General features: G+C 39.9%; 1 protein-coding gene across 3 annotated transcripts; it reads right to left on the bottom strand.

Moving 5' to 3' along the window:
• Window positions 1–651: 651 nt before the first annotated feature.
• nipsnap1 (nipsnap homolog 1 (C. elegans)) lies at window positions 652–13,356 on the bottom strand. Of its 3 annotated transcripts, XM_042101875.1 has the most exons (11): window positions 13,161–13,356; window positions 12,570–12,697; window positions 12,359–12,404; window positions 12,010–12,104; window positions 11,680–11,750; window positions 10,702–10,842; window positions 10,467–10,498; window positions 9,780–9,874; window positions 9,510–9,593; window positions 1,567–1,620; window positions 811–891 (listed from the first exon to the last, which is right to left on the bottom strand). In XM_042101875.1, exons 1-10 carry the CDS (start codon window positions 13,235–13,237, stop codon window positions 1,610–1,612), a joined length of 780 nt encoding a protein of 259 aa, XP_041957809.1. In that variant the 5' UTR covers window positions 13,238–13,356; the 3' UTR covers window positions 811–891; window positions 1,567–1,609. The 3 variants fall into 3 exon arrangements, with proteins under 3 accessions (XP_041957808.1, XP_041957809.1, XP_041957810.1); XM_042101874.1 differs by lacking the exon at window positions 1,567–1,620 and having other exon boundaries at window positions 652–891; XM_042101876.1 differs by lacking the exons at window positions 811–891; window positions 1,567–1,620 and adding an exon at window positions 9,103–9,401.
• Window positions 13,357–13,364: the final 8 nt, after the last annotated feature.

Below are 13,364 nucleotides of genomic sequence, written 5' to 3'. Positions count from 1 at the left end.
GTTATGGAGGAATTGTTTTGGGGAAGCAGTTGCACTATATCCCACTTTTGCTGCCTTTAAGCCACTTAAATCCATAGCCTAGATGAGCATTGCGCATACGTTACAACTTGACCTGATGGTGAAGCTAAATGCCCAAGAAATGTCACGTCATAAAAACTTAATGACAGCTTGTTCGTGGTGGTGTAGTGCTGCCTAATTGAAATGGGATAGGCAAGGGTTATCTTATATTCAGCTATTACGTGTGGCACATTTATTGGGCTTTTAGCCTCTTTTAATTTATTTGATGAGGAACTGATAAAGACTGAGCAGCAGAAAAGTCGTAGTCGATACATAAATCGTTTATTATTATAATTAGGCTATTGATAGCCTACTATTACTTTACTACTATTACTGTTATTATTATTATTATTATTATTCGGATGAGGCAAAGGAATGTAAATCTGAGTCTGAAATGTTGGCTACAAACATACTGCTGTAACTGCACTGCTGCTATTATTAATTGTTAACTTCCGGGAACTATTTGAGGCTTCCATTGTTGGAAAAAAATGGAACATTAGCGTCAATGGAGTTGTCACAACTCTACCTTTATATGGCTCTGGTTGCTACATTCTGCAGACTATTCTTGAGAACTGCTAAAAAAGATGATTCTACTTTCAACAAAAAGATAATTTATTGACAAATCAAATCACATAATCTATAAATTATCACCCAGTCCTATATATCATGCTCCAGTCTAACTGATCGCTACCCAGCAGCTTGACAGTAGGATACTATGGATATAATCCTTGTCAAGGCAGAATATTCTGTCTTTAGGCTCCTCAATGCTTTATTGTAGTGGAGAGAACTTCATTGGAATCATGATCCTGGACTCCATACTTCGGATCAAAGGCACTGTAAGACAGGCATAAAGTGTCACAGGAGTCAGTTTTACACACACATAAAATACCAAATACCCTCATTTTAAATATATCAAAATAAACTACAAAATACACTGTATTTTTGTATTTTGTGAAATAAAATACTAAAAAAAATATCACACATCAGAAATTCCAGTTCAAAAGTTCTACCGAATACAGGACAACAAATGAGAGTAGGACAGGTGAGAAAGTGACTGGGATTGAGAGTGTGGGAGTGTGGGGGTGTGAGAGGGTGAGTGTGTGTGTGTGTGTGTGTGTCAAGGCCATGCTCATTATATACCTTGAGGGGGACATGTCCCCAATATTGAAAAAGTGTACAAAATAACCCCCAATATCAAGACAAGATAACTTGTTAGGATACAGAGGCTACAGTAGTATCACTCACTGTTGTGCAAAATAATCACTGTTACAAACTGGAAAATGGTATGTGGTATTATGTGCTAAATGGTTAAATATCTGACAGAGAAACTGAGTGCAGAGGTAAGATGATCTCAGTTAAGTGAAGAAATTTGATTACAGAGAATTGCCAGGAAAACACTAACTTGACTTGCACAATAATCCTCTCTTGCACCATTGCTTATTGTACAGTAGTTGTAGTTGTAGAATACCATGAAATTATAAAATATATTGGAAAAAGTTATGTACAGACTGGTCATTATTCCTGAGAAATTATGCACTGCCTTCTCTCTCCCTCATTCCTCTCCTGTAGCAGATAGATAGATAGAGATAGATAGATAGATACTTTATTGATCCTCAAGGGGAAAATCAAGGGTCTCAGTAGCATACAGACATAACACACAACATGCACTTACAGCAGAAATGGTAAACATAAGTATAAGTATAAACATATAACTAAACTCCACTGTACAATAAAGACAGTAGAAGATAAGACAGATAAGAAAACTAACAAAACTAAATACTAAATATACTATATAAGTTAAATTAAGAAAGTCCAATGTGCTTGAGGGTGATCAAGCATAAGACGCTTGTAGTGACAGGGCCAGGACTGGTGAGGTGCTAAAGGGAGTGAGTGTCATGGTGAAGGTGCAAACAGTAGTCCAACCATAGTCCTTAGTTATGTGTGCCTGGCAAGGTGCTCAAGAGAGTGAGTGTCATGGTGAAGGTGCAAAAAGTAGTCCAACATTAGTCCAACAGTGCAACAGTGCAAGAGTAAGGTCTAGAGACCAGCATAAATAATATAGACAAATAGAAGAGTAAAGTGTAATGTAGACAAGGTAAAATAAAAAAATATTTCAGTGCAAGAACAGGTTGAGGTAATAGGGTTATAGCCATTCATTCATTCAGTATTGTATCAGAAGCCTGACCGCAGCCATTGATCATGTGTGCTAATATAGCATGAAAAACAGTGTAGCAGTAAAACAGTAGTGAAAACATTAGGCTGTGTACAATAGTAAAACAGTAGTAAGCAGTAGTGGGCGGTACTCAAAAAACATGGACATGGAGAGGGTGGAGAGGCAGACAGACTAAACAGAGAAGTCTTTCTCTCCTCTTCCCTTTAGAGAGGCATTGAACAGTTCAATGGCCCTAGGAACAAATGACTTCCTCAGCCTTTCAGTTGTGCATGGCAGTGAGCGAAGTCTCCAGCTGATCAAGCTCTTTTGGTTTTTGATAGTGCTGTAGAGTGGATGACATTCATTGTCCAAGATGTTGATCAGTTTGTTTAGGGTCCTTTTGTCAGATATTGAAGTGATGCACTCCAGTTCAGCTCCCACTACAGAGCAAGCCTTCCTTACCAGCCTGTCAAGTCGCCCAGCATCCTTCTTCTTTGTGCTTCCTCCCCAGCACACCACTGCATAGAAGAGGGCGCTGGCCACAACAGACTGATAGAACATCCTGAAGAGCTTGTTGCACACATTGTAGAGTGCATCAGTGTTGGCTGACCAGTCCAGTTTATTGTCCAGGTGGAGACCCAGATACTTGTAGGTGCTTACCACATCCACATTGACCCCATCAATGGAGACTGGTAGCAGAGCGGGCTTAGACCTGCGGAAATCCACCACCATCTCCTTGGTCTTTGAAGTGTTTAGTTGAAGGTGATTGAGTTTGCACCACTGCACAAAGTCCTCAACCAGGCTCCTGTACTCCTCCTCTTGCTCGTCCCTGATACACCCCACAATTGCAGTATCATCAGAAAACTTCTGCATGTGGCATGACTAGCATTTGATCAGTGCTCTTTTTAAGTTGAACAGGGGTAGTGTTACTACTGTACAAGCTACTTGCTACTACAAATTCCTAGTAACTAGAAAAGATTCTATACAAGGTCATATCATTTTCTATTTTATGAGATCAAGTAAACAATATTCAAACCAAAACAATAGACTAAGTGATTTTTAACTAAGTCAGTGTTTGCTCCTTTACTCATCCCATGCCATCGTCTATCCCTGCCCAGTTGGCATCATCATGCCCCCCTCTCTCTTTAGGCTACTCTGATAGATAGATAGCATTACATGAATATTTGCTACTATGACCACAATATCTGGACTTATTTTCTATACCAATGCACAGTTTTATGTTCATATGATTATAATTGTGGTTGTAATTTGTTCAACCGTCAATGGTATGAAATATAATGGCACACAAGAATGAGAAAAACAGTATTATTAGACATTATTGTTTAAAAGAAAACATATAAACAAATCACCCCATGATTTTGTACCTACAGTGTACAATAGAATTATTAGACATTATTGTTTAAAAGAAAACATATAAACAAATCACCCCATGATTTTGTACCTACAGTGTACAATAGAATGGCAGGAACTGATTTCACCCGCTATGCACATTTGGGGCTCTATCGCACACCCGACGCAAGGTGGCTCAAAGTGTGACACAAAGTGCGACGCAAAGCTTATTCTTATCCTACACCCAGGTGTATATATAAATCGGCATGGCTGATTACACCTTACATCATGCAAACAACAGTGTGTGAATTGTCGTTCAATCGAAAACATGCTTTAGATGTTTGCATAAGTCAGGTGGCACATTACAGTACAGTCCTCAGAAAGTGGCAGCATTCTTTGTGGCATATTGCATGTTGCATACAGTAACATTGCCATGCGTCATAGATGTCTCGTAGACATAGATGAGGAAACATTACAGGATATTAGAAAACGTGACGCTGAATTGCACTGTTGGCAGAAGAGCTGACTGATCTATAGCCTGGTAAGCAACCTAATAGCTTCATTTATTTTTAATCCCGAACATTTCATTGATTATTAGGACACTTTAAGAAAAATAGTACCATGCATATATGATCCTGGAATCACAATATGATTGGCGGGGAGAAGTTCATTGGAGCCGGGTACGGTAGGGTCCAGGAGGTGCAGGGAGCTACGTGCTCCTGTTGAATGGAGGAGATCGAGTAGAGGGAGAAGGAGGTGGTGTTGCAGCAGGAACAACGCGCTCAACTGCCTCTGCAAGCCTCCCCAGATTGTCGGCTATGCGCCCGAGAGGCCGCAGCAGCATCTCCATCCGGCTGAGGCAGGTGCTGAGGCGCCCGACCAGCTCCTTCCCTAGCATATCGAAGCCGGCCTGCTGGAGATCCAAAAAGGGTGCTCCTCCTGGCTGATGCTGCCATGACGTGATCTGGGTCGGCGTGTTGCTCCCCTGGACCTCAATGTTGTTGGTTGCACTTCTCCCTCCACAACTGCACCCAGCTCCACTGGTTCCGGGCTGAGGAGGATCTTCAGCCAGCAGAGCTGCAGGGCATTTTGGTTTATTTAAATATGTGGCTTTTTTTCAGGCATTAATGTGAAGAGATACAATAAAATGATTAAGCAAAACCATTTTCACAAGATGTCTGTATGTATAGTAAGCCTGTGTGTATAGTAAGCATTGACTGACCTTGATGTTGGAGGCCGACTTCTAACCCTCCAAATCCCTCAATGCTTTCTGCACTGAGGGTGGAGGCAGCGAGGTCCTCCACTGGCATCAGATCCTTAGTATTGGCCAGTCCCCCTCCCGTCTCCAAAAGCTGTTTTCGGTTCATGGCGAGCTTTTACTTTCCCTGTCTCCTGACATCATTGTACTGTTTAAGGCATCTGTGTGCAGCTGTTCTGGTGATGCCAGAAGACCAGGACACACTCGCCGCAACCTCCTCCTACGCCTGCTTCACCTCAGGGAGTTTTGGTGGTGTTCTTGCGTCCCTGTAAATAGTGTGCTCGCGGGCCTTCACCTCACGCACGAGCATGTCGGTTTCTTCGTGGGTGAAGCGTTCTTGTCGTCAAGGTAACTGCGCCGATATAATAGCAATTCGCCATTGTTCAAGCACACCTGGCTTTTAAAGGGAATGGGATATGACGGTCTGATTGGTTTATTGTATGTCACGTCCAAAACACACCTCTGGTCAAGAGAATTAGTACAACCCCTTTTAACAACGTGCCCGACAAAATCAAGATGAATGTGGGCTGACCATGCCCAAAAACATCTTTAACCTTCGCGCTGGTGACCAAGCATTTATGATCGCCAAAATAGAGCCCCCCCCCCCCAATGTTGGCTACGGCATTGGTGTATTTGTGTGCGTGTGTGTGGGTGTGTGTGGCCTGCATAGGAGTACCTTTAGCTTAATGCCTTTAAGCACAACCAAACTTTTGAAAAGTCTGCCATTTAGACATTGTCAAGGAAACCTGTTCAATCCAGCAAAGGTGAGTAAATGCTCTACTGGAGCAGAGAATGGGAAGATTGTTAAATCTCTTAAAATGTGCTTGATTGAGGGATCCCCTTAGTCAGGAAGACACTATGCATATTTTTCTGTCACATAAGACATGGTAACTCATGGTAACTCACACTACACGTTTCAATCAGATGCTGGTGGGCACACACAGTAGGCCTTTGTTCGCCTGCTCACATTGGAAGACCGCCGACAAAAAGTTCTGAAATACCATACATCCAATCAGATTGGACTGGATCGGATCTGAAACATTGATTTTTACGTGCGTAGTGAGCCTGACAAATCAGACAGACCAGATTCAAAATGTTCTTGGATGTGTCTAATTCTGGGCTATAAAATCAGTTCAAAATAAATCAATCAGTCTCTGCTTGGCATAAGTCATATGCATTTGGTATTAACCATATTTGAATTCATTTTGTCCAATATTTGACATTTGAGGTTTTAGGGATGAAACAAGGGAAGGTTGCATATTTCAGTAATTTTCAAAAGAGTAACAGGGTCATTCTTTGAAGCAGGTGCCATTTGTGTCCACAATATTTGATGAGATGCATAAGGCACAAACTAAAGACAAAGTGTGTTTCTAAAGACTAAAGCTACTAAGTCAAGGGTTCTTGTTAATATGATGTAGGCAAGTTGCAAGAAAATACTATTCTTAAAGAGTATCACACTATTTAACCATTTTTCTCAAATGCATGGCCATTTCCACATGTCTGGGTTGACCGACATGACATTTACATCTTAAATATCACCACGTAAAATGTTATATTCTTATCAAACTTTTGCTATTTTCAGATTTTTTATTTTTTTGCATCCCTTGGTTTGACGTACATTACCGTAACTTGTTTTGTCTGTAAATAGCATGCGTACTGTTACTTGAAATGAAATCACAAAGACATTTTTTTAATAATGTCTGTCTGTAGAGCACCCAAGAAACTAAGCAGAATTCTGACATTCTTTTACATTGTTTATTTGTTTTTTTTTATTATTATTACTATGAGGGGGCCTGTCAAGCTTAATCCAACCTCCTCATCACGCAAATTAAACAGTTAACACTTTCATTGCTAAGCAAATTACATTTGTAATTGAAGGCATATCAATAATTTGACCAAGTGGATAAGAAGGGCCATTTTGTCATGAAATATACCACCCCATCACATTTATTATATTTCAATCCATTATATTTCAATGTGAAAAAATATGATTTTTTGGATGACTTTAATGCTATGGATAAATTGAAAAGAAAAATTTGAAAATGTGGAAAAGGCACCTGTTTCATAGAATGACCCAAAAGGGGGTTAGCTAGGGGCATCCGTGGCCTACTGGTTAGCGCTTCAGACTTCCGGTTCGAACCCCGACCAGTAGGTACGGCTGAAGTGCCCTTGAGCAAGGCACCTAACCCCTCACTGCTCCACGAGCGATGCTGTTGATGCAGGCAGCTCACTGTGCCGGAATTAGTGTGTGTTCACTGTGTGCTGAGTGTGTTTCACTAATTCACGGAATGGGATAGATGCAGAGACCAAAAAGAGTATATATACTTATACTTATATAGCTAGTAGGCTTTAATAAGCTGGAATAGCTCAATGTATGGACATTTAATGGGTAGACTGAGTACAGTTGAGACACTTTTTGCCCACACAAAATCAAACAAAAAATAGATACTTAAAAGAAGTGATTTTCCACACAATATTCCACATGCCATTTCCTTAGCTTGTAGACTAAAATATTATAAATCAATAATACCCATAAGTAGTTTATATTTTCCACAATTAGCTCATAAACATAAGGTGCATTTTTTGTCTTGACTGTCTCAACTGTACCCTATAGAGTACAGTTGAGACACCTACCTGGTACAGTTGAGACACCCATCTTTAATGATGTATAGTTAACTAACCGTTAGTTGGAAAGTTGAATAAATAAAAACATGGCATAGCAAAGTGTTTGTAGTTCAAATTCATTCATTTCATTTAAATTAGCGTTGGTTAAAAGGAATACATCATTAACAAAATGTGACACAGGAACAGATAGCGAACAGTAGCCTACAAATGGAATGTTCAAGTAGCCTAACACAATCCAATGTGTGTCTCAATTGTCCTCCGCTGACCACCTCAAACATTTCTCTAGATTTTGCAACGACCTTACATGGCACAATGCCATAAAATATGCCAGTTTTTAGGACACAGAATAATGTTTGTAATGATACCAGTTATGTTTAACAGTAACATAAGTGTAATGAGCTATTCATTGTCGAAGGTGCATGGTGAAGTGAAATTCTTACTTTGGAAAAAAAACACTTGCCGATATCCTTGGATGGGAGATACTTGTGTCGTTCAAATTGTCCATGATCAAAGAGGGCACTAATATGCATGTGCATAGCAAAAATCACAACTTGGGCTTGCTGTGCAAGCAAGATATTTAAGGTGTCTCAACTGTACACATGTCTCAACTGTACTCAGTCTACCCTACAAAGTATCATTGTTGTACCATAGATGATTTGATAAGAGTTCCTCAGGAACAAGACTGACAGAGTTCCTTGGGAGCAAGAATGAAGAAGCAGAGGTATATCAATGTAATTAATTAAGTATATTTATGTATGAAGGTAAAATGGCACAGCATTGAAACTTTAAATATTGAACTATTCCCATATAGCACGCAGTACAAACTTTCAATGCTCCAGCCATACTGAGGGCCAGATGTACTAACGCTTTTGTGCCCACGTGTAAAATCATTGTGAGGTATGTACAAACAGGCCGCAATGATGTAAAAGTGCAAACTGCCTGTCGCGGGAGCTGAAAGTGGCAGATTGCATTTTTCATGTTATGTATATGCATTCATGGGAGGATCCAGTGGAAAGTGGGAGTTTAGCGTAAAAAGATGGGAGGGGTAGAGTAAAGAGCGCCTAATTATGTATTCCGCGGTATGTACAAAGACTGCTCCTGAAAGCGCACGTCTATTCTGCGCCTAAATACTTCCGCCTTGTAAAAGCAGGTGTTAATCCAAATTGCAGTTCAATGCATCAATAAGAGAACCTTTCAAAGACAACAGAATCGCTATTTAGAGCACCAGTTTTTGTGGTGAAAGTATTTACCAAAAGCAACCTTAACTTTCGTTGGCCTTTTGAATGTCTTACTTTCACTTTCACGTCATTCACTTAAACTTTCCTACTTGCTAGATTTGACCAATCTTCCATAGCCTACATGCACAAAGTTTGAGTAGAACTACTGATCTTTATTATCTCCCTGCTTGTTTACATCTTATCATGTATGGTATTATTTCATGATCGCTAAACATTTGATTCTTTTTAATGTTTCATCAGTTAACTTCATTCAACGGCGCTTGTATGTAGGCGCTGCCATTCAGTTGTGGACGTTCGTAAATTGCGTTTATGGGCGGAGAAAGGCAGAGAAAGGCGCAGTTTACACTAAGGATTGAACGATTAATACGACGGAAACTTGGGTCTGACAGCGTTCGCAATCTGCGGTGTGTCCATGACGCTGATAACGCTATGTTCGCAAATGTACGTACATCTGGCCATGAGTACTTTTAAGGTATTCCAAACATGGCCCCCAAGAAAGTACATTTTTAGATTGTAAAAATCTAAGAGCAAAGAAATGAATGAAAAATGAAAACCTTGGAATGGATCTTGGAACAAAAATATTTTACAGGTCTTTGTTTTGGTTCACCAGAGGCTTTTATGAGACAAACAATTAGCTGAATTTTCAATCAAAAATTGTATTGGATAATAATCACAGACTATCTTTCAGGAGAATTTTACTTCATGTTCCTTCATTGGAAGCCTTACGCACCCAATGCAGCGTAAAAAAAATAAAAGTTGACACTGATTAATTTAGGCCACTATGTAAAAGTTTTGTTCTAAACCTTGTGCACTGTACAGACACACTCACCTGTGTAATAAACTGTTGACTCCCAGCCCTCCTTCAGCCAGGCAGCATTCCTGGTTTCCTCTCTGGTCTGTAGGTCCTTATAAGCTGCAGGTAGAAAATCATTTCCCCCTCAGATGGCTTGTGCATAATGTCATTGGTGCTAAAGACATCGGATATTGTTGGCCGACAGAACAAATATTCTTCATACTTGTCACACATAGGAAATTGGAAAAATAGATAGTTGACGCCAACTAAGTCATGTACAATCTGATAATATCACTAGCAACTCACCCCACAGATGATGGACCATGTACAAGTCTCCAATTTGAGTAAAGAAGCCACCAACAGCCTCATTGTTCTCCTGGCGACTCGTGATGGCCCGAGCCCTGTAATTTATCCAGAGTGTTAAGACCATCCCTGAGGCATTATGAGAATCACCTCAAATGACCAAAAGAGTTTGTCACGATGGTCCATGTTGCTGCACATATCACAGAAGCAGGCTAAATATTCAAGTATTTACCTACTTTTCACAGTATGATTATTTGATTTGAAATATGACATATACCGGTACTTCCTACATTGTACCTAAACAAATTAACCTGACTTTGGAACCACTGTTTAAAGTTGTTTACATTTCTAAAGAAATCTCAAAGCATGTCAGATCCACGATAATGACTGAATCTAGTCCAACACCTCTGGGAGGTTAAGAACATGTAGAGTGAAGATCCCAATCTGACTGGACCCAATTCCTCATCAGCACGGCGTTTGCCAAAAGCATCACTAAACAATCACCATGATTGCCATGGGGAGTGTTCCAAATGATAGTCTATGATTTAACTATGGTAGTTTCCCAGTGATGCATCATGGAAACACACTCTAGATCAGTGCCACAATATGCTGTTACCAGGGATATTCTTGTCACATTTATAGCACTTAAAAAATAAATGATGATGGTGTGTCATAAGTGTATGAGCTTACCAGTGATTTCCCCACTCAATCATTGTGCCGGGCTGTTTGTTGGCAGAGAGAGGGTATTACATTGCAAACGTTATATTACTGCAGAGATGAATGCAAGTTACAAATTGAAGTATAGTAAAGCTTTCATTTACATTCTTCAAACATATTTAATACATTTGAACAAGAAGACACACAATTAATAATTATGAAACAACATTTATGCAGATATAAAAGCAAGCCGGAGCTAATTAATTACCTTGAGGTTATAGGAACGAAGTTCATATATGTTCGGACCAGTTCGGGGTGTCGGGTAGTTCCAAAAACTGAATTCCAGAAGGAGTTGGTTTTTACGTGAGACTAACATTTTGCTTCTCTCCTTACGAAACTCCATATATTCCTATGCAAACACATGCAGAATGGGATGGAGGCAAATGCTTTTCACTCCATGTACACCTAATTATTATATACTGTATGTTGTAAAATATGACAAACTGGTGACACAATAGTTGAATGAATGCCCTAAGCAGAACCAGCATCCCACCCCCAAAAAAAAATATTTAAATGATAGCCTAACAATAACAGTAATTTTGTTTCCTGAATATTATTTCTTAAGAAACACTTATTATTTTATGCTGTTTAACTTATTTAAAAATGATTTAGTGTCACTTTAAAGGCATTGAGTATACATGGTTTACATAATGACCTTTTGCCAGCTCCATACAAATATAGCCTATGGCTAATCCACAAACTCTAGCATTTGTTTGTGCCAAATGTATAGCAATATTAAGTTGGTATAAACAACCTTGGAAATGGAAGCATGTAATGACATGATGCTTCTAGCAGATTATTTTCCTTTTGCAATTAAAAATGAATTATGAGCCTGGTAGTCACCTAGTTATCTGAGTGGAATGTGTTTCAAGTAAATGCTTAGTTTAAGGGAAGACTTCAAGACTCACAAATTCCATTACACAAAGGCAAAGACAACTCTTTATATTCTTGTCCATTTTCCAAATTACAGTGAGTGCAGCCTATGTTAAAGCTACTCCTATTTATTGGCTAAATGTTGGTGCCCCCTCTGTCCCTTGATGCCCTACGCAGTGTGTGAGGTGTGTGGTGGTAGCGTTGGCACTTATATAAAAATTGTGGTGGACAGTACTTGACTCTAACACCATATAAAAAATATGATCATTATCAGTATCTATCCTCTCCACGGAAGAATTAATTAACTGTCTACCTTATTGTGGTGCAACTTGTCCAAGCACTCAGTAAGAGCTGGGTACCCTCCTGAATATCTCCAAAGGTGCACTGCAAACAAACAGACAGCAGGTGGCAGCATTGTACCATCTTGTGTCCTGACTGTGACCCTACACATCACCTGAACAAACTTGCTTTCAAAGCAGGAAATGTCTGCAGCAGCAGCACACAGGCTGACCTGGCCGGTGTGTTATCGAATTGTTGTCATCTTATTTTTTTAAAACATTTAACATCATCTTACAATAAGATGCACTGACATGAACTATGTTAGTCTATTTTTTTTAGTCTATTTTTTTAGGGTGACACTTACCAGCCTGGTCTTGCTCGCCATACCAAGTGTTCCAGCTTCCAATCACCTCACAGGGGTAGCTCTCGTCATGATGGAGTTGGTTCTGAACCTCAGCCCTGCGTTCAAATGTCAAAGGTCACTGAATGTCTCAAGTCAGGGGCATTTGATGCATGCCATTTGATAAGAGAGCTGACGACCAAAGGCAGTCAAGCACGTAACAACTCTGCTGCCAAATTGCATTAAACCACTGGTGGCATTAGGAAGAAAACTTGTTTTTAAATGGGACTGTGTGATGTATGTGTGTGTTCCTATACAACTGCCCTAAGATCTAATGACAGATGTGGAAGGGGGAAAAAAGACAAAGACTTACGATAGACTGTTGTAGGCATCTAGGCAATCTGGCTTTACGTTGTGAACTATAAGCAGAATAAAATGCTCTTTTAATCACATGCAGAACTGTGTATACATTTGAATGAAAATATTTAGGGGCAGTAGTAGCCTACACATTGCACAATATGTCCTTTAATTTGAAAATGCACACACACACACACACACACACACACACACACAAAGATTCTTACACTGAATTTTGTAGAGGCTGCTGGTCTCTTTCTTGGACAAGAGATTGGAGTGGGCATCTTTCCTGGAATCTACTTTGTGTACAAAAAATGACCGAAACCAGCCCACATCACTGCTCTCTGCATAACCTCTGAAGAGGAACATGAAGTCATGGTTAGTGCGCCAGGTCATGTTTAATAACAAATTCACTTACATAATACATAATTACATATAAATAAAAATTAATATGGAGAATGAATGGTATATTTAATATGGAGAATGAATGGACAGAAAACATCTTTTATGGCAGAGGTGGACAGAAAATGGGTGAGCTGTCTCATGTTGAGGGCAGAGTTCGAAGGTCAAGCTCGAGGATTCTTAAACAGGAAACTGCACTTATTTCAATTCCACCGTACGTTATGCAACGATAACATGTTCAATAAAGAATAAATATCAGGTCCAACTGGGAATAGTGGCATATAAAAAGAAACTAGAGCAAACAGCTGGACAGAGGCTAATCTAAAACAGCAAGTGCTGCAACCGCGCATGTCTCCTTGCAGAGCGCCAAGGAGTGTTGACAATGACACTACGATTTATGTTAGAACAAGATATACCTTTGAAAGGCTCCCCAAAACAAACAACTTCTGTGCAATTGCCCTTGGAGGTGCAGGAAACACCGTGTCCTTGGCATCTTCCTCTCTCAAACTCGCGACGGATTTCCAGGCGAGGTGGTAGGTAAAACGTATGAATGTTTGTGTTGTTAATGTTTAGCCCATTTGTGTCTGTATCTCACGTGTGGTCGCGCGCAGGCGAGAGAT

The sequence above is a fragment of the Alosa sapidissima genome, chromosome 8 (assembly GCF_018492685.1).
Source record: "Alosa sapidissima isolate fAloSap1 chromosome 8, fAloSap1.pri, whole genome shotgun sequence".
Lineage (NCBI taxonomy): Eukaryota > Metazoa > Chordata > Actinopteri > Clupeiformes > Clupeidae > Alosa > Alosa sapidissima.
The sequence above is the reverse complement of the archived record's forward strand: the minus strand, read 5'-3'. Positions and strand labels throughout refer to the sequence as shown.

Bases quoted from the DNA above. Each gene is read 5' to 3' on its own strand.
- nipsnap1 (XM_042101874.1), bottom strand. From the start codon at position 13,237: ATGCCAAGGACACGGTGTTTCCTGCACCTCCAAGGGCAATTGCACAGA. The intron at 9,875-10,466 runs GTAAGCTCATAC...GATAAATTACAG, and splicing joins ATTGAGTGGGGAAATCACTG to GGCTCGGGCCATCACGAGTC. The intron at 892-9,509 runs GTGAGTGTGTCT...CCTGTCTTACAG, and splicing joins GTCAACAGTTTATTACACAG to TGCCTTTGATCCGAAGTATG.